Source organism: Meles meles, chromosome 5 (assembly GCF_922984935.1).
Source record: "Meles meles chromosome 5, mMelMel3.1 paternal haplotype, whole genome shotgun sequence".
NCBI lineage: Eukaryota > Metazoa > Chordata > Mammalia > Carnivora > Mustelidae > Meles > Meles meles.
The window spans coordinates 134,883,924-134,905,315 of record NC_060070.1 but is presented as its reverse complement, the minus strand read 5'-3'; the positions used below and the strand labels follow the sequence as shown (position 1 = coordinate 134,905,315).

The window sequence follows — 21,392 nt, the reverse complement described above, 5'->3', positions numbered from 1 at the left end:
TTATTTAGGGGAATATCCATTCAGTTATTTTTTTATCCTGGAGCTCAAATCATAGTTCAGGTCACTAAGGTCAAGACTTATATACCATCCACTGGAATTACATAACTGAAATTTTTAAAAAATGTTTTATTATAAGCAGAACCCGAACCTAAATACTGAAAATAGGTTAATTTTCTCAGAGAACTGGTCTTTTTAGAAGTAATGAAATAGTCATTCAATTCTCTGTATATGGAAAATAGAAAATCAATGTGCAATAATCCACTTCCACTGGAATTTCCTTTGTATTTTGTTTATGTTGATTTGACCAACTTTCCTTTTCCTTACATTTACTTCTGCTGCCAGTGTTAACTCATTGAGTATTTGGGGGTAAGGAAGGACAACATTTCCCTATGAAATGGCCATATTTCTGAATTAGTGATGAGCTACCTTGTAGTAGTTCATTTCTCTCAGACTAATACACATTTTGTTTACTCACTTTTCAATGTGGAGAAAAAAATTCCAGAAATCTTTTGGAAATAGTCCAGGCTTCAACATACACTACCCATTTTCTACTTAAAGACATAAGGACATAACAGCTCAAGGGGAAGATGTTATGTGCATTTCTTATGTACTTGACAAAAGCTACATAAATTACATCAGTACTTTATCTTTGTAGTACTGCATATAAGATCATTAAAACTATTGATGGCTGATTTTCCTGGGCCACAGGAATTGCTTGATGGTATCTAATATGCCCAGTGCTCTATAAATAATCTTTAAATTTTAATGCTCTGCTACTATTGAGCTGTATATTGAAAGAAGAAAAATTTGTTTTTCCAATACAATTAAAATCCCCATGAATAACACCCTGTTAGAAATTCCTAATAGACCGTGAACTATTTGCTATTTAATTTGATTGTTCAAATTCAGAGATTCCCAAGCCAAGCTACGGTAAATGTCTATTCCAATTATGCATAAAAAGTCTCTTGGCATGCCAAATCAGCTAACCAGTTAACTCTGCTGTCTAGAAATTGGCAGGCTCCGCCTACTGCAACACCAAAGCCCGTTATGCCGATACGTCCTCAAGAGCTCCAAGAACTCACAGAATTCTTCGCCACCACCTCTCCACCTGTCTTACACCCATCTTTCCGTCCCGCCCCTTATATTGGCCCCGCCTCCTCGCTCAGGCACGTTTTCCACGCCCCCCTGCGTTCAGCCAATAGCTGGTGCCGTTTGTGGGAGTGGGCCTTCCCTCCCAGCCAATGCAGGAGATCCTTGCTGTCCTGGTCCTGCCCCTGCCAGGAACTCCTGCCGGAAGATGGCGGCGGCAGCCGAATTGACGCTGCTGGAGAAATCCCTGGGGCTGAGTAAAGGGAACAAATACAGCGCTCAGGGCGAGCGCCAGGTGAGAAGCCGGGCGGCGTGGAGGGGAAGAGGTGGATAAAAGCGGGCCCTTTGAGCCCAGGTAAGATGGGCAGGCCAGCAGAGGCGGAGGATGCGGCTCTTCTCCCCACGTGTCTGCGCCGCAGGGCGGGCTGGCTGGTGTCTTTCGGTCTCCTGCGGTCCTGGCTCCTGAGGGTTTCAGGGGTATCTGCCTCGTTCCGGCTTTGCCTGAACTTTTCCTCCTGGGAAATTGTCGTCCTATTTTAGGAAAGCGAGGAGGGCCCTCAGAGAGCCCTTAGGCCGATCTGGAGATCCCGTATTTGGGTTCAGTGACAGCACTTACTGTAACATTAGTTTTCATTCAGTGTCCAGCAGCTGTTCCAGAGAGCTAACGGGGTGCCGAGTAGCACTGTGCTGGGACTGGGGAATGCAGCAGTGATTGAGAAGACGGACACACTCCTTCCTCCCAGGAACCTTGGCTTTAACCTGGGTGGACAAAGATTGCTGCTATTTTAATTACAATAAGTGAAAAATGCTACATTGAAGCCGAGATGGCTGAGAGAGCACATACTTGGTCTTGGTCCAATGTGGGAGATTCAAGGAAGGTTTTTCTGAGTTCAAGTTCAGTGTGAGACGTGCAGAGAGTGAAGGAGGAAGGTTAATGCAGTATGAAGCTGGTAAGATATAAGGACTCAGATTTCTCAGGACAGTGAAGAACATTTGTGTTTCGTTCATAAACGTTGTTTAACGTGGATGGAAAGCATTAGGGAAGGCGAATGATTGTAAGGCGACTACTTTGGATAGATAACATTTTTGCCCCTCCTTGAGATTTTTTCCATGTGACGTTTATTCTTAGTTTTTCTGTTCTTCGTTTGGTTTATGTTAAAAGCAGTCCTAGTGTAGTTTTTACACATAAGTTCAACTGAAGCCTAGAAAGGTCGTGGGGCTCGCCTAAGATGAACCCACTGATTGGAGACCAAGCCGCCTGCTTTTGCTTTTTCCTCTGGCCTCATGCTGATTCCTTCCCTTCACCCACTGCTCCCTAGTTTGGTTTCTGTTTTTTAGAGAACATTGCCAAGACATGAGTCTTGCCTTCAGGAAGCTTACCTAGTATGAGAAATAGTCATTGGCAATTAACTTAAAGCAAGACAGAACATCTACTAAATAGAGGAGACGTTGCTGAGGAATGTGGAGGAGAAGGTTAATTTCGACTGTGAGAATGGATTCATAGTAAACTTCACAGAAAGCTGGTATTTAAAGCGTGTGAGACCAAAATTATGAAAGATTGGGAAGTTTGGGACAAGGAGTAGACCAATATGAAAAATACTACAATGCTAAATAAGCCCAAAATTATAGTTTGAGGGTAGTTGTGAGGGCTTTATGGAGTTCAGATTGTGGTTCTTACTTTAATTAAAACGTTTTTGGTGGGTGGGGGGAGATCTTAGCAGAAGGCAGCTATTGAAAGTTTCTATTTCTATTTACATGTTTGGTGAAAGGGATGGGAATAAATAATATTCGGTCTGTTTTTGGTGGGGAAGAGAGACGACTGACAGCAGTAAGCCAGCAATGGTGTGAAAATGTTGGGGTTTGGGAGAAAATTGTCTAGAAAGAATTATTGAACCATCTCTGGTGCAAAAGGGGTGGTTTTTTTTTTTTTTTTTTTTTTAAGATTTTATTTATTTATTTGACAGAGAGAGATCACAAGTAGACAGAGAGGCAGGCAGAGAGAGAGAGAGGGAAGCAGGCCCCCTGTTGAGCAGAGAGCCTGATGTGGGACTCGATCCCAGGACCCTGAGATCATGACCTGAGCCGAAGGCAGCGGCTTAACCCACTGAGCCACCCAGGCGCCCCAAAAGGGGTGGTTTTATTAAAGCACAGGGACAGCACCCATGGGCAAAAAGAGCTGCACAGGAGTTGTGAGGAGTGACTGATAATATACTTTCAAGTTGGGAAAGGGCATTAGTCTCTAAGGAATCTGGAAGCAAGGTTTGTAGGATCTTGCAGGGCTAGCTATTGTTAGGAAAAGATCATTTATTACTGTCTAGTAAAACCTTAGTCATGAGACCTTTCAGACATATATCAGTGGGCCATATGCTTGGAGGATGAGTACTAACATATATCCTGGGGGGTAGAGATAAAGGAAGTTTTGAAAGGGATTTTTATATGTTAAAGAAGACTTACAGGATCCTGGAGGTCAGGCTACTCTTAAGCTAAGGTTGCCTTTTGCCTTTAGCAAGCTATTAACATCGATGGAGGCAGTTGAGTTCCTAGAGGAATGTCATCTGCCTGTCTTGAGGACTTGTCATTGGGCTGTAAGTTGTAAGGAAATTTAATTTTTTTCTTTTGCCTTTGTTCTCCACATCAAGGAATAAAGCATTCTTTGCAACATTGCCAGTTATACAGTAGTCACCCATCTGTGTATCTCTTCCCCATCCATGGTTTCGATATCTGTGGTTTTGGTTACCCATGGTAGCCATGTCCAGAAACAGATGATTCTCCTTCTGACATAGTGTCAGAAGGTCAGGAGTAGCCTAGCACTGTGTCACAATGCCTACGTGATTCACCTCGCTTCATCTGATTATATAGGCATTTTGAAACCTTGCATCATCATAAGAAGAGTGAGCACAGTAGAATTCTAATTTAAAGCACAATTTCTCATTGTGCTTTAAATTTCTTGGTTTTGCATCAAGAACCTTTAAATTAACTGTCAGTTTCTTATAATCTGAGTCTTTGTATTGCTGTTCTAATAAGGGAAACAAAAACTGGACTATTTTTCAGATGATTACCTGAAGCCCAGACTATTATCAGTGGCCCCAATTATATTTTAAAATGTTTTTTAGATATGAAATATTGGCCAACAGTGACTTCACTCTAAATGATTCCAAAATTGGTAGATACGCAATTCATGGCAACCAAGTCATTGTCACAGTCCATACCTACATCAACGAGATATAATTATATTAGATCACTTATCACTAAAACCAGGCCAGATCTCACTTGCTGGTTCTAACTATATCGACATTAAGTCAGCGTTACTATAATCATATCCTTTTGTTATTATAGAAGTCGGGTTTATTTAAGTATGTTCATCTTGCTAAAAGAGGATATTGGTAAACTTGATAAAAATTAATGCAATATTATTGGGATTTCTATTTTTTCCTCTTGTGTATGCACAATTATGAATTAATGTAGAAACATTGATTTTTGCAATGTTACTACCAGTTTCACTTGAAGCATCTGTTATCAAATTGTAAATAACATCTTAACTACTGTTTTCCTGATTTTCATTTGAATATAACTTAGTAGCTTAGAGTAGAATCCTAGGGCATTTGAAAAAACAGTGAATGATTTAGTGAATCCTTAGAACTTGAGGTCCTATTGAGATTTGTTTTTTAAATTTATCAAAAGAATTTTTTTTCTTTTTAAGATTCCAGTTCTTCAGACAAACAATGGTCCAAGTCTAACAGGACTCACTACTATAGCAGCTCATCTTGTCAAGCAGGCCAACAAAGAATATTTGCTGGGGAACACTGCAGAAGAAAAAGCAATCGTTCAGCAGTGGTTGGAATACAGGGTAACTCGAGTAGATGGACACTCCAATAAAGACGATATCCGCACTCTGTTGAAGGTATTGTGACTTCTCTTTAGAGACTAAAATGCATGAACTGTTTGTAGCAGGAAGCTCTCTCCCCTGAGATTCACTAGCTGAAGCCATTAGCCTTCTTGTTTCCTTCTGCCTCAGGGTAATTTGTACCTGTTATTACCTGTGCTGGAAACAGACTCTGCCTGCCCTTCCCCTTCAGATCTCAGCCCAGATGCCCCTTCTCCAGAAATGTTTTTGACCATCTCTCTAATGCATGTGGGTCCTTGTTCTATATGCTTTTTCTTTCTAACACTCATCACAGTCAACCATTACTTGTATGATTCTTTTTTTAATGTAATGTCTAAATACTTAGTTTCTCCACTCAGCAATAAAGTACTTTCTCAAAGGCAAAAAGGAAGTCAGAATCATTGGGAACTACTGAAAAAAACCGGTAGATTGATCTGAAAAAAACCCACATTTTTCCCTTCAGATTCACTGCTTTAAGATTTGTATTTTCTTTCTAAAGAAGCAAAATCAGAACAAAAGAATCTATTGATGTAAGGTATAAGCTGAATATGGCTCCAGAGTCACCAGCAGTGAGAAACATTCCAAATGATATTTTTATTACTTATTTACATAAAAATAAAGCAGATTAAAAAACATATTTTTAATAGAAGCTTAGAATTTGAAGGCACCTTAGAGATCATTTAGGTAACCACATATCACTGCAGGAATCCCTTCTGTTTTGTAATTTTATTCCCATTATCATATAAATTGGTAGTATAAGTTGTGAAAGAAGGTCTCATAGAACTGAAAACTTTTCATTGATCACTCTGGGAAATGGTTTAAACTGTATTTTGGGGGGCGTCTGGGTGGCTCAGTGGGTTAAGCCTCTGCCTGCAGCTCAGGTCATGATCTCAAGGTCCTGGGATCGAGCTCAGCATTAGGCTGTCTGCTCAGCGGGGAGCCTGCTTCCCCCTCTCTCTCTGCCTGCCTCTCTATTTGTGATCTCTCTCTGTGTCCAATAAATAAAATCTTATTAAAAATTAAATAAATAAACTGAATTTTGAAAGATATCATCAAGAGAACTGATAAAAAATGAATTTCCGACCTTGTTCTTTATAGGTCTATCCTGACCAACTACGCATGCTTAATTAATATACATACCGACCCCTTCCACTGGCCTCTGCCATGCTCAGCAGCCTTTCCAGAGCGAAGCAAGCATGTTTTTCCTTTAAGTGAATGTGGGATTTCAGGCAAATAAAATATAACTATCTCTTAAAATTTTCCAGGAACAAGGATAGTAATAAAGTACTTCATTCTGAAAGATGTGAACAGGATTTCACCAAATTAGGTTTATAAGTTCAAAGTTGTATTCAGAGATTGGGTATTAAAAACATGGAAGTACTTCCACCGAAGTGTTGTATCTGGGAAATGTAAATATTATTTGAAATTCCAGTGAAGAGAATCTGACTAGAAATATTGCCATTTTTGAAGTGTACAGGGAACAAGTTTTTTGGTTGTCATCCTTGCTCTGCCAGTTTTCTTACCTATACCTGCACTGATAGACCTGATGCAGTTCTAAGGGCAGTGGTGCAGTGACCCAGTAGACACAGTCTTTGCCTGTACAGAGCTTAGACCAGTGAGGGAGACAAATGTATATATATATAATGGACTACAATGTGATTTTTGGCCATATGAGCATAGATGAGGAAACATTGTTTTCTGTTTTGTTTTGCTTTTTGCTGTTTTTATCTTAAAGGTAGTAAATACTTGTTATAGAAATTTAAAAAATAGAAGGAAAAAAGTTTTCAAGCATTAGTAGCCCCACCAAGAGAGAAGTGCTAATAACACTTAAACTTGGTCCTCAGATATTTATTGAAATCCCTTCATGTTCTTTCCATGCTTTTCTTTTCCATATAGATAGATATGTGTGTGTTTTTTTTAAAGTGGACAGTTATTGGCTGCTGTAACTTGCATTTTTTTGTTTACTGACAGTTGTGAACATCTTTCAGGTCCACAAAATATTATTGATGCTGTCTTTTTTTTTTTTTTTTAAAGATTTTATTTATTTATTTGACAGACAGAGATCACAAGTAGGCAGAGAGGCAGCCAGAAAGAGAGAGAGGAAGGGAAGCAGGCTCCCTGCTGAGCAGAGAGCCCGATGTGGGGCTCGATCCCAGGACCCCGGGATCATGACCCAAGCCAAAGGCAGAGGCTTTAACCCACTGAGCCACTCAGGTGCCCCTGATGCTGTCTTTTTGATAACCTGTTAATATTGCCTCATGTAGGTGTACCAGGATTTAAATCATTTTAAAAAATTTCCTTGTATGCATTCTTTGCTCATTTTTAATACCAGGCTATTTATCTTTGTATTACTTATTTTCTTACTCTCTAAAGTTCCCATTTCAGGCTAAAACCACTATTCGAAGTTTAAAAATGGCTCATAATTAAGGTAATGTATAATTTCAAAATGACAGGCATTACAAAACTCTAACACTAATTGTTGAATCTAGATGGAGAATATATAGCTGTTTATTACCTGCTTTTTCAGTGTTACTAGAAAGTTTAATACTAATTAGGAAACAAAACCTCAGGTAGAACTCTGTAGGGGGAAATGTTTGGTAAATTTTGGCAGTGGCATGCGATTCATTATTTATTAAAACAATATTCAATTCAATATTCAATTCATTAAAACATGAATATTGAATGTTCTGTGAATATTCTGAATATGTGAAATTCTGTGATATGGCAGAAAAAATTTGAATTATATCACTAATCAGAAAAATTTTAATTATAAAGATCTTTTAAAGACAACAACCTTGAGAGTCTCTGTAACAAAAACTTACACATGGATTCTGTTTTAAGAAAATACACACTGTACAGAGCCGTGTTCAGTTACTGGTTTAGACCTTTTTTAAAAATGCTTCTTAAAATTAAATTGAAGATATATTTATTTTATTCTTAACTTTATCCAGGTTGTTTCATTTGAAGACACTTGGAGAGAAACCATTTCCATTCACAGATCACTCTAGAATTTAAGTGGTAGCTCCTTATATACCAGTCTATTTCACCCTTTGTACCCAAATTTTATTTTGATTTTTCAGCATTTGTCTCATTTTTATCCAGTTCCTTTATGCCCTCATCTGTACCAACCCTAGCAATTCCATGTTTATATAGCATCTTGAAAATTACTGTCTTTAGATGAAGACATGGGTATACTCAAAGACATTAAATTCAATTCAGCAAATATATGGAGCTACCGTGTGCCAGGTATTTGGGATGTGATTTGAGAAAACAAAATGTTCTCTACAGTTTACGGCATTTTTCTGGAATAAATGCTATTGACCACTGAGCCGTGTTCTATAACTTGTCCTTAGAGGAGGATCCTATGAGAACACCTGATAATAATCCATGTAACGGATTTATAAACCTTTGTCTAAAGGTTATAAGAATCTTCTGTCTCATTTGATTTGAATGCAGCATAATGAATGCATCGTGAATTCCTGTGCTGTTAAATTATATGTTAATTTTGAGAGGAACCCAAAGTATTCATATGATTTTTTTTTTTAATCTACATTTTTTTTTTATTTTCTCTGGGAGGGAATTGATTAATTCACATTGTTCTGTTAGACTTTACTTCTGATTTGGATTAGGATTTCTTAAGATTTTTATTTCATTTTTTAACATGTACTTTAATTCTTTTTTTCCTTCAAAAGTGTTTATTCACCATTGAGGGAGCTCAGTGTTGCTAGTATTTTGTTGTTGTTGTTGTTAAAGATTTTTAAATGAATTCTTTTGTGTATATAACTTAATATTGCCTTTTGATGATTGTGGTCTGGAGAACAAATGGCAAAGGACTTTCTGTAGGTTTAAGTGGTGTTTAAAACTGGAGTCTTTTGAGGTACCTGGCTGGCTCAATGGGTTAGCCTCTGCCTTTGGCTCAGGTCATGATCTCAGGGTCCTGGGATCAAGCCCCACATCAGGCTCTCTGCTCAGCGGGCAGCATGCTTCCCTCTGCCCCCCTGCCTGCCTCTCTGCCTACTTGTGATCTCTGTCTCTCTGTCAGATAAATAAATAAAATCTTTAAAAAAACAAAACACCTGGAATCTTTTAGGGGTGGCTCAGTTGGTTAAGAGTCAGACTCTTGGTTTGGCTCAGGTCATGATCTCATGTGTTGTGAGATGGAGCCCTGCATGGGGCTGCACAATCAGCATGGCATCTGCTGAAAAATTCCCTCCCTCACACCCACGCCTGCATTCTCTCTCGCTCTCTCAAATAAATTAATAAATCTTTTTTAAAAAACTGTGGAGTCTTGCAGGTATTGGAAAAACTAGATCTCCAATTGTAAAAGATGGAGGTTGAAGTCGGAATGTTACCTTACACGATATATAGAAATTAACTCAAAATGAATTGAAGTCCTGAATGTAAAACCTAACACTATAAAACTCTTAGAAGAAAACTTAGGGGAAAAAATACCATGTTATTTGATTTGGCAGTGATTTCTTGGATATGACACCAAAAGCATAGGCAAGTAAAGTAAAAATGGATAAATTGGACTACATCAAAATTTTAAACTTCTCTGCATCACTGGACATAATCAACAGAGTGAACAGTCAACCCATGGAATGGGAGAAAATATTTGTAAATCATGTAACTAGTAAAGAGTTAGTATCTAAAATATATAAAGAACTCCTGTAGCCCAGCAACAAAAAAATGAAGAACCCAGTTAAAAATGTAAAAATGGTGGTGCACCTGGGTGGTTCAGTGGGTTGAGCAACTGCCTTGGGCTCGGGTCGTGATCTCAGGCCTGGGATCGAGTCCCACATGGAGCTCTCTGCTCAGCAGGGACCCTGCTTCCACCTCCCTCTCTGCCTAGTTGTGATCTCTGTGAAATAAACAAATAAAATCTTTAAAAAAAAATGTAAAATGGTGCAGTTGCTATGAAAAACAATATGCTGATTCCTCAAAAGATCAAAGTAGAATTACTGTGTGTGTGTTTGTTTGTATAATTCTACGTATAGATGTATACCCAAAATAATTGAAAGTGGGCTTTTAAGAGATGTATGTACACCCACATCCACAGCAGTATTATCGACGATAGCCTAGAAGGGCCCATTGGCGGATGACTAGATGAACAAAATGTGGTGTATATGTAAACAATGAAATTCTATTTAGCCCCAAAAGGGAAGAAAATTCTAACTCATGTTAACAACATGACTGAACCCTGATGGTATTATGCTAAGTATAAGCTAGTCACAAAAAGACAAATGCCCTATGGTTCCATTTACCTGCGGTATCTAAAGTTGCCAATTCATAGAAATGGAAAGAGTGGTGGTTGCCAGGTCTGGGTGAGGGGGGAAATGGGGAGTTGTTTAATAGAATAGAATTTTAGTTTTGCAAGGTGAAAGAATTCTGAAGACTGGTTACACAACAGTGTGAAGACCCCTGATAGGTACTGAATTATACACTTAAAGTGGCTAAGATGGAAACATGATTGTATTACAATTAAAAGTTTTTAAATATACATATGTAAAAATACAGCAAACCAATAAATTATAATCCTCTTAAGAGAAATTGTTGAAGAGCTTTTATATTTTAATGGAAAAAGTAAATGTAACAACATAATTTACAAAATTATTTCTACCCCTCCCCCAAATTGGTATCTTTGAAATGATCATAGATGGCATTTTGAATAGCATTTTTTAATGTTTTTTCTCATTTCTTTAAAATAAAATTAGACTAATAACATTTACCATATTTTTTAAATTGAGGTTACTGGTATATGATCCATTCCTTTGAATGAATCTGAATCTATTAATGTCAGATTAAATTTATCAAATTAAAAATGAGTGTTTTGTTTTCTCATAGTCTTCTAAATGTTTGAAGTCCAGTGATATGGTAGTTAACTTTATAATTACTGTCTTTTTTTTTGGAAGATTTTATTTATTTGATAGAGCGCATACACATGTGCATGAGTAGGAGGAGGGACAGAGGAAGAGGGAGAATCTCACACAGACTCCATGCCGAGTGTGGAGCCTGATATGGGGCCCTATCTCACAGCCCTGAGATCATGACTTGAGCTGAAATCAAGAGTTGGATGCTTACCTGGCTGAGCCACACCATTATGACTTATTTTTAAATTAAAATTTTGTTTTTTATTTGTTTCTTTTAGGATCTTAATTCATATCTTGAAGATAAAGTCTACCTTACAGGATATAACTTTACCTTAGCAGATATCCTATTGTACTATGGACTTCATCGCTTTATAGTGAGTATTGTTAGCTTTTTTCTCTATAATGTGCAGAATGATTTTTATTTGTCTTAAATTTGCATTTTCACCTTCTCAAATAAAAATGAATTATTTTTATACAAAGTATGTTATGCCATATTCCTTCTACAGTTCCATCAAGTATAGTAGCTTCCTGTTCTTTAATGTGTTTACTTCCTGTCATCGTTTCTACTCTTGTTCACACTTACTTCTCTTGCCACCCTTTGAATTTGACCATCATCATTGGCTGACCCCCATCATCACCATCCCACTGTCCTTCTAACATCTTAATTGCAGTACCCCATATTCTGTGCAACCTCTAATCTTTAGTTCTTAATCTCTTACACACCAATCCCATCATTATCTGAGGCAACTGGATTCCTTCACATTTTCCAAACCGATATACTTTTTCCCCATTCAACTTAGATCCCCTTTTATGTAACTTCTGATAAGTATCTGCAGCTTCTTGCTCCATTGTGCATTCACCACCCTATGCTTGTGAATCCCCACCTCTTGTTCAGTTCTAATAAATGCATTCAGTCCCATGGCTAGGCTGAGCTCTGTTAGAGTAATCCCAAAGTAGAGATTGGTACCACTATAAATTTATACTATCCCGTTTCAGCCAGGCTCTCCTATAAATCCGCTCTTTCATTGTTCCCAGGCATATTTCCTGACCTTTAGTACTTTCCTTAACCCCATCCTTTCCCTCCCCCTTTATCTTCAGTCATTATCACAGAGCCATCCTCCCTCTTTCACCTAGAAATTAAAGACTGTTGATTCGAATGCCTTCATCTTCCAGCCCCCTGCATGCTCATCCTCATCTGCCTTGTCCCCTTTCACACTGCCCTCTTACTGAACTCACCCTCCTGCCCCATTTCTGGATCTTGTCCCAAATTTTATACCCTTTCTTTCCCGTATGTGCAATTTTTCCCTTTATCTGGTCAGTCTCTTTATTTCTTTAGTTTATTTATATATTTGAGAGAGAAGTGCGAGCGGGTGAAGGGCAGAGGCAGAGGGAGAGAGAGCATCCACAAGCAGACTCCCCACTGAATGTAGAGACCAACTTGGGGCTTGATCCCAGGACAATGAGATCAAGACCTGAGGTGAAATTAAGAGTCAAGACGCCCAACCAATCAAGCCACCCAGGTGCCCCCTGGTCAGTTTTGTTCAATTGTATCCCATCTTAAATTTATTTACAAACATTATATGGCACTCACTATGTTCTCCATGCTTTATAAATGCTAACCCATTTAATCCTTATAGCAGCCCTACAAGGTAGGTGCTATTATTATCATCCCCATTTTACAAATGATGTGAGGGAGGCACGAAGAGGTCAGATACCTTCTTTGAGATCACCCAGTTAGTGGCAAAACCAGGTCTGGAAACCAGGCAGTTTGGCTCCAGAGTTTGTGCTTCCTTAAGTCTGTCTGCACCTAAACATCTTCCCAACACCCAGCTTCTCCCTGCGGGAAAAAAATAACCCATACATTTTTCTGTATTCCGCACCTCATGCATCTAATTAATCAGGTTCTTTTATTTCCACCCCCTGGATGCCTCTCTCATGTGTCTTCCTGTGATCCTGGGTGACATTGCCCTAGTTCCAGAATTCATTATCTTCTTATCCATTTCATAGCCTCCTGCCGCCATTCTCATCTCATACAGTCCATCTGCATTGCCACTGGAGTGATTTTCTCACAATTGTGTCTTTCTCAAAATAATTAAGTAGCTCCTCACCGCCTGGGATGGGAGCCCGTCCTTCATGTTGACCCTTCCTCCCCTGCCGGCCTCATTGCCCTTGTTCTGCCCACACACCCCTCTCTCAGCCATAACATACTCCCTGGTCTCTCAGCTGTGCTCCCTCTCCTCAAGGTCCTCGCACTGCTTTTCTCTTTGGCTCCCAAATTTGTTCACATTTCAGCTGGTGTCACTCAGCCGCAGCACTGACTTCTGGTGAAGCCCTCTCAGGCTCCTGAAGCATAGTGAAGTGCCCTTACCTCTGTCTCTTTGTGCCTCACAGACTCCATCAGCTCTGGTTTGTTTCAGTTTCTGCTGTCATTCTTGGAAAATTTCTCTCTCTTAAATTGTAAACTGCTTGAGCCAGACACCGCAGCAACTCATATCTATAACGCTACCGTCCGATGTAATTCCTCCCACATGCATAGCGTCTGCACTCTTCTTCATAAACTGAACAACATAATGGATTCCTCTAGATCTTTCAGTTTACCTCGTAACTCGGAAACTTGGGCTTAGAACATCAAGTGCCTTGTGCAAAGATACAGCCTGGGTTTTGGAGGGGCCAAAACAAACTTCATCTTCTGCTGCAAGTGTCAGTGTATGGCGACGCCCGTCATACACCATCAAATACCATAATGTATGATAATATTTCCTCATCCCTCCTCAAGCTCTAATTCCTCAGTGGATTTACTCAACTTATTAAGCATCGTTTCTCTAAAATCCCCAAGGGATTGTGCTCAGTTCTATAACATCATTGTAACCACCTAATAGGATCCTTCACTCAACCTGCTAGTCTCTATTATTACAACTGTATTTACTGGGTTCATTATATGTGTCCATAATACTGTTCTTGAGAGACATAAATACAAAACTCTATTTTTAAGCAACTGTTGATCTCTTCAAAGAGATAAGACTGTTTCACATGAAATGAGTGCATAAGGCAAAGTGCTAATTTCTGGTCAGAATATTATGGAAAACTTAAAGAGGCAAATAGAATAAAATAAAATGGAGAATCATGAAATTGTCAGAAAAATATCTGCAGGATTTGGCTATTTAACGGAATTTGTGTTGTTTTAGAAAGTTTATGATAAGTTTGAATATAAATCTTGCCTATAAGTAGGATGACCATCTGATTTCTCATCCAAAACAATAGTTTTGACAGTGAAAGGATAGTTATCATTGGTACAACCGGAAAAAAGTAGGACAAATGTTCCTTGTACTTTGAAGAGATAAGACTCTATTTTAAGCAAAATAAGGGGACTAAGGAGGATCATGTCTTATTTCTCTTTGTATCCCTTCCAGCTCTGAGCACAATGCATCTTACAACTTATTGAGCTTATTGAGATCAGCAATACTTAGCAGTCTCTTCCTCTTTGTACTTCCTGTTTTAGGTTGTATATCTTTATAGTGCAGTCTTTAGTTTATGCTTCAGTATGGTTAACTCTAAAGCCTTATTCGAATGTGAAGAGAGTTTAAGTAGAGCTAAAGTAAATTTGATCACAGCAGCCTTCTCTTATTTTTTCTAGATTCAAAATATTTTAGTAACTTTTTAAACGTAGAATGGTGACATGGCACAGTTTACGTCATTCCAAAATACAAAAGCCTCTAGCTAAAGAGAATTTGCTGTTACGGTATCTACCTATCTTTATCCCGGTGGCAAACCTACGGTCTTTAAACTCGGAGGTTTCCATTGCTTGACCTGAGGGTAAGTCCACTGTTAAGACCATGGCTACTTTCTAGAGGAGCAAAAGAACAACTTATATCTAACAACAACAGCACCCTTGTAGGCATTTTTAAAACATTTAAACATGACATTACTTAAATTTAAAAGCTTAATATTAGGAAAAATGTCATCTCTAATCCTATATGTGATGCTGTCAGCAGGCTAGTGAAGGCCTGGCTTCTTGTGGCATAGAGCTCTCATTAAGGACAGCATTTCTCCCATGTAATAAAGTGTAACTCTTGCAAACCAAATGTGTATTTATGTTTTTCTCTCTTCTGGCTTATGCAGTTCATGCAGTAGGAAAAGGAAATATTCAGAAGGAGGGAGCTTGTCTGGAACTTCTTGGCCAGCAGAGTGAACACGGTCTAATTCTATAAAGCAAAACAGTAATAGCACAGGCTACAGAGATATTTAATTATAAGTTCAGGTGCCCTGGAGCGTGTTTGATTTTTCAAGCAGGTTAGAAGTGTTTTGTTCCATGCAGCATGTTAAAACTCGGGTTACATTAACAATATTTAATGATAATGTGCCCATTTATGTTTCCTGTTTGGGGATGTATATTCCCTTTACATGTAGTGACTAGGATATTATGCTTTTCTTTTTCAAAATAACAGTGAGTGGAATGATATGTAAACCATTCAGCTCACCATCCCTATGCATTCATGAAATGAGTCCATAACCAAAACATCTCTCTCAGCCTGGTCTGTCTGCAGGTAAAGTACATCCGAGAAATAAACACCTTCTTAAGGAACTCCTCACAGACTCAAAGCTCTGCTGTGATAGACTTGCACAGTGGTATTAAATGACATCCCTCTTGACTTAGGTGTAAATATATCCAGATGAGAAAAAGGTGATTGTTCGGTATTAAGTTCAGGCAGAGTCGTGTGACGCTCAGGTTGGCTACCTGCTCACATTCACGAGATAGTTTCTTGTACTTTGTTTGCTTTGGCAATATATTTATTTTTGCCCTCATGCATTCCTTCATTTATTTGTTCCCATTATTAAATACTTAATATGTAATCAGCACAGTGTACAAAACAGCAGTCAGGGAACCTTCAAGTCATCAGATAATCCCAAAGTATTTTGTTTCATTGTGAGCCCAATTTTAGTTGTGGCTAAGTTACTCTAATTATAAGATCTGGTCTATCTTAATTCCCTTTGAGGAATATTACGTTGTTCTTTCTTTGTGAAACTGCCAGTTAGCGTGGCTGTTTATTATCCTACTAGTGACTCATTGCTTTCTTAAAGTGATTTCACTCATAGATAGCCGTCCCTGTGAACAGACTGTTACTCAAGATTATTGAAATCCTTTGTAGCGTTATGTGCTGCTTGACTATGAGATTGTTATCAACTAAAATACATTTGTTTTGAAGTTAGGAACACCAGTGGAGGTACGTTGTTCTTTTAGAAAGAAAGGAAAAGTACAAGAAACAGCTGCAGTGCAGTCCAGGAGCACCAGCCGTAAAGAATGTCCCGAAGGTAGCAAACCGGCCTCTCGCCCCTATCTGGAATGGGTCACTTAACATGGTGCTCACATGTCCCTGTGGGAAATTGGTAACTAAGAATATCATCTCTTTGGCTTTGAAGGTTCAGACTAGGTATAGGGAGCCAGTATAAGTAAAAAGGGATGATTAGGTAGAAGGAGCCAAGCATCATCGCTATAGACACACTGGCATGTGGGCCAGTAAGCAACAGGAAGTGGTGACTGAAAAGTCACATTGTGTTTCCTGCTGTAAGAAGCAAAAAGAAACTAGCCAACTAGAGAGGGATGCTTTATGTGAAAGGGCCCAGGGGATTCCATCTAAAAAGTTCTAAAAAATTGTAAGGTTTTTCTTTGCAGGGGAGGGATCTGTTTTGTGTTTGTTTACAGTAAATTCAGAAATAAAATGTCTACCAAAAATGTGGCAGAGATAACAAATTGAGATCAGTCATAAATTTCTCAGATTCATGGGACAGGCTCCAAAGTTTAAACTAAAAAGAGGGTAAGTGGTAACCTGAACCTTTTGGGAAAGTTCTTGTGTATTTTTGGCTAACTTTTCTGAGGGAAAATGAATAGATTTACATTCTCTGAAGTAGATCATCTAGTTAAAAATTATTGGAATAAATTGGAAGTGTTAGCAGAAGCTTTAGAACCTCTTGGAATAAAACTTACTTTGTACTGTGGCTCCTGGGTGGCTCAGTCAGTTAAGCGTCCGACTCTTGCTTTCAGCTCAGGCCATGATCTCAGGGTTGTGGGAGGGTGCTCTGCATTTGACTGCATGCTCAGTGGGGAGCCTGGTGGAGAGTCTCTTCTTCTCCCCCCACTTACTTGCTCTCTCTCTAAAATAAATAAATCTTAACATTTATTTTGTACCCCCCAAAAACAAAAAATGACAAATTTATTTGTGCCATGAGTCTACTCATAATTCTTACACTAGAGACTTAGTGTGAAATTTTTAAGTTGGAGAATATTGATTTTGCTGTGTGTAGTATCTTGTTTTCACGAAAGAGGTTTGCTGAAGTTGATTTCAAATGTATGTATGTTTGAATGAAGAAAACTCACCCCCCATTTCCTGTTAGATTTGTCGCTGTGTTTACTAGTTGCTGAGATTTTTAAAAAATTTTGTGTCTTCTTTTCAAGTCAGCGATGAGGTTCACATATGGGAAAGATTTAGAAAAAGAATGAAGTGTCAGCTCTTTTACAAAATGTGTTTTACCTTTTGAAATATAAACTGATAATTAGTTTATTCTGTAGTGGTTGTTTATTCTCCTCCTGTGTACAGACCAGGAATAAGATAATTCTTAGGAGTAAGATAAATCTTAGGAGTAAGATAATTCTTAGGGATAAGATAATTCTTCATATGTGAAGCCATGAATTCTCTTTTAATAAAAAGTACCTTTTAGGGGCGCCTGGGTGACTCAGTGGGTTAAGCCTCTGCCTTCGGCTTAGGTCATGATCCCAGGGTCCTGGGATCAAGCCCCGCATCGGGCTCTCTGCTCCGTGGGGAGCCTGCTTCCTCCTCTCTCTCTGCCTGCCTCTCTGCCTACTTGTGATCTCTGTCAAACAAATAAATTTAAAAAAAAAATCTTAAAAAAAAAAGTACCTTTTATATTAAGAAAAGACATTCTTGGCCAGTTTTTATGACTAATGTGTTAATTTTGTACCTCCAGGCCATAGATGAACGATATTATAGGTGAAACAGTTATAGTAACATATTTCTGATAACTAGATGTAACCCTATACCACCTTAAACAAGATGAGTATATTTTTTTAATTTGTTTAGCAGTTTAAAAGTAAGGACCTACATCTGTAACTTAATTTTTTTTTTTTATGTAGCAAAAGCAGGAGACTCACTACTAATAATTTAGGTAAACTGAGCCAACAGAGTTGGACATCAGAGGCCACCAAAGACAATGTTCAGATATCAGATATTGATACAATAATATCCTCATATCTAAGGTAAAAAGGAAAGCAGGATGATTTGTATCAATTTTCTTTTTAAATTGCCTCATAGTAAATATGAAATGGGAATATGAGTTCAAGTAAACATTTACTGAGAGAATACTATGTGTCTGCTTTTAATTTTATTAATACAGTTTTGTATTCTGCAATACACTTTGCCTACTAGAGTGATTTGCCCTTCAATGTTGTTGACTCAGTAACATAGCAGAGTATTTGCCTATAGACATGAATATATGCTAAATTCTGAACAGCCACAAGACGTCTGTCTCACTAGTACCTTCCAACAAGCAGCCTGCTAACGTGTTTGAACCACAGGAGGGTTTTTTTTCTCTTGTGTAAATATGCCAGTCCGTTTTACAGACACTTGTAATAGTAGTTGAGTAAATGTTAATTTAACAACATGAAAAGGAGCTAGCTACCCTATTCTTAAACATGGGTCATAGCTGTAGTTACTGCCCCTATTGGCTCTCTCTTTATCTGACAACTCTTTATGATTCCAGTCCAAGATTTGTCTCAGAGAAAAGTTTCTGAGTCACCTACTCTGGAATTAGAGCTCAGTGAAATGATTGGCACCAACTGTTCTTTTTTTCATCTTTCTCTAACCAAATCTCTGGGCATTCTTGTAGCTTGACAGGAAATTGTGCGACGTACTACATTCACTGGAGATAGAGTTCAGTTTTGTAGCAGACCAAATTGAGGTCTGTTCCTCCGAGGCATATGCCACTGGAAATAGCCCTTCCTTCTTGTGTTTGGCAATAATCACTTGAAATTAAGTGGGTCATTGTCTTCTTGAATACAGTTTTTCCCAAGAGTTTAATAGAAAGGAAGTGTATATTTTTTTTCAAGTTTACATGGTATTCCCTTGTTAAGCATGTTAAATCCTAATAAAACTTGCTTTTGGATTTGCTAAAAAATATTGTAGAAAGAACCAATGTCTTAGCCTTTTAAAAGCTATTGTCTTCCTTTCTCCTATCTTCCTTTCGGAAAAGTAAAGAACAAACTCTTTCTGTTAGTTTGATGATCAGAGCCAGCATCCCCAACAAGAAAATATGGAGTCAAAACAGCTAAGATAAAACAGCACTAACATCCTGTTTTGCAGCTTAGACAGGATCATACCAACATTCTGCTTTGCAGCCTTTGCAGAAATGACTTCTGCAAAACGTTCTAAAATAAGACAATTAACCAAAGAAGTATTTGTCAATATCACAGGCAAGAGGTAGTTAAGATCTAAGCCCCCAGATGTCAGCAAAAAAAAAAGACCGTCAGCACATGGACATACGTACTTGACCAAAGCCCTGATTGGCACGACTCAGCACACGCTGATTGCTTAAGAAAGTTCCTCAAAAGAGTTCATAAAAACCCCTAAACTTAGAAACTCTGAGGGCAGCCCACTCAGGCCCCCCCTCCCTCTCCAGGAACTTCATACTCTTCCTCAATATTTGCTTTGCTGTCCACCAGTCTTCATCTGGACTTCTTTATTCTTCGAAGCAGCGCAGGCTTGGGCACTGAGGGAACCCAAGTTCTGTAACACTTGGACCTCCAGATGCTGGGTTAATGTAATTCTTGCATTTGTTGAAAATTTGAGACTTCCCTAAAAGGCACGCCTGGTGTTGAACTGAACGTAAAAGCATCAAACAAATGACTCTTCTAAGTAGCTGAAACTCTTATTTCTATCTAAATATATTGGCTTTTGAGAACTGGAATTTTTCTACCTGAGTTTTCTGTCTTCTACGTGAATGATTTTGAAAATTGTTCTTATGCAATGTCTGTGTTGTGTGTGTTTTTAATCTCTGTTTAGGTTGACCTGACAGTTCAAGAAAAGGAGAAATATCTTAATGTGTCTCGCTGGTTTTGTCACATTCAGCATTATCCAGGGATCAGGCAACATCTGTCCGTTGTTGTCTTCATCAAGAACAGACTATATACCAATGCCCACTAGAAGCTGTCCATGACACACAGAAGCGTGATCACAAATGTTTTAAAGGAAAGTGTATCATTCTGGACCAGAGAAATAACGTAAATGGATACGCAGTCATTCTTTATTTGCTGAAGTTGGAATAAACTTACCTCTGAATGTTTTATTTGTTCTTTAGTTGAAATTTTGCAGCTTTTATGTAAAAATTCAACTGTCAAAACTTGAGTTGAGATCAAGTTATAAATTAACCTTTTTTTTGAATAGATGAAACTTATTTTAGTAAAACTTGCAAATCAGTGGCTTAATCTTAAGGGAAAAAATAGTCTTTTCAAGTGGCTGACATACTTGGCTATTTATCATCCTCCCTCTCATATTTTACAATTCATTTTCCCCTTATGGATATTTACAGTAATTTGTGTAATAAGAACTGTAATAAATTGTGCCAAGGACACAGAAAGGGAAAACAGATGGATTCGTTTTCAAATATTTATGTGAGCCAGTAAATGTGGTTGAAAAAATCTTCTTTGTTTCTTTCTTTCCTGTAGTCAGTATTCATTGAGGTGAAACTAACTACTGAAGTGCCCTGGAGGGAGCTGGAGTAAGACACGTTCAGTGGAGTTAATGGTTCTTTTGTTGTTGTTGGGCTCAGTGGAATATGCAGGGAATAAAAACAGGAGGGGAAATTACTGCTTTCTAACTTCAGACTTGACAACGATCTAGATTTTTCTAAACTAAAAGCCAACTCAAAGTTGCTGCTGAAGCACTGTAAAAAACGAAGACGTATTATTAACAAATCTACACATTTTAACACTTGCTGGCTGATTAAGTAATCAGTTATTGAAAGCTAAATAAGGGATATTTCCAAATAATAAGAAAAATAAAGCCTTTGAACGGCACCTGGGTGGCTCAGTCAGTTAAGCATCTGCCTTTGGCTCAGGTCATGATCCCTGGGCCCTGGGATAGAGCCCCACATCAGGCTCCCTGCTCAGCAGAGTCCTCTTCTCCCTCTTTCTCTGTCCTTCCTTCCAGCTCATGCTCTGTCATATTCTCTCTCTCTCTCCTACTTGGATACAGTCTCTCTCTCAAATAAATAAAATCTTCTAGAAAAATAGAGCCTTTAGCGCTTTACTGTTTCATACTATTTTGGTGCTGGTGCTGAATCTGAGTAGTATACAATTCAAAGGTCAAGTGAAAACAGAGATTTGGGAAATAGCCCTGTGGTTGAGTTCTGCTTTTATCACTTACTAGCTATAAGATCTTGAGCAAATCAGTTAGCCATATTTCCTTAATCTATAAAAATAAAGCTAAATCTAAGTTAGGAGGATTAAATGAGGTAATACATTGGGAAAAGCCTAACAAAGC

General features: G+C 38.3%; 1 protein-coding gene across 1 annotated transcript; it reads left to right on the top strand.

The window, feature by feature from the left end:
* Positions 1–1,257: 1,257 nt before the first annotated feature.
* Positions 1,258–20,883, top strand: EEF1E1 (eukaryotic translation elongation factor 1 epsilon 1). Its single transcript, XM_046004143.1, has 4 exons — positions 1,258–1,384; positions 4,790–4,990; positions 11,121–11,216; positions 19,914–20,883. The coding sequence occupies exons 1-4, from the start codon at positions 1,298–1,300 to the stop codon at positions 20,052–20,054; spliced, it is 525 nt and encodes a 174-aa protein (XP_045860099.1). The 5' UTR covers positions 1,258–1,297; the 3' UTR covers positions 20,055–20,883.
* Positions 20,884–21,392: the final 509 nt, after the last annotated feature.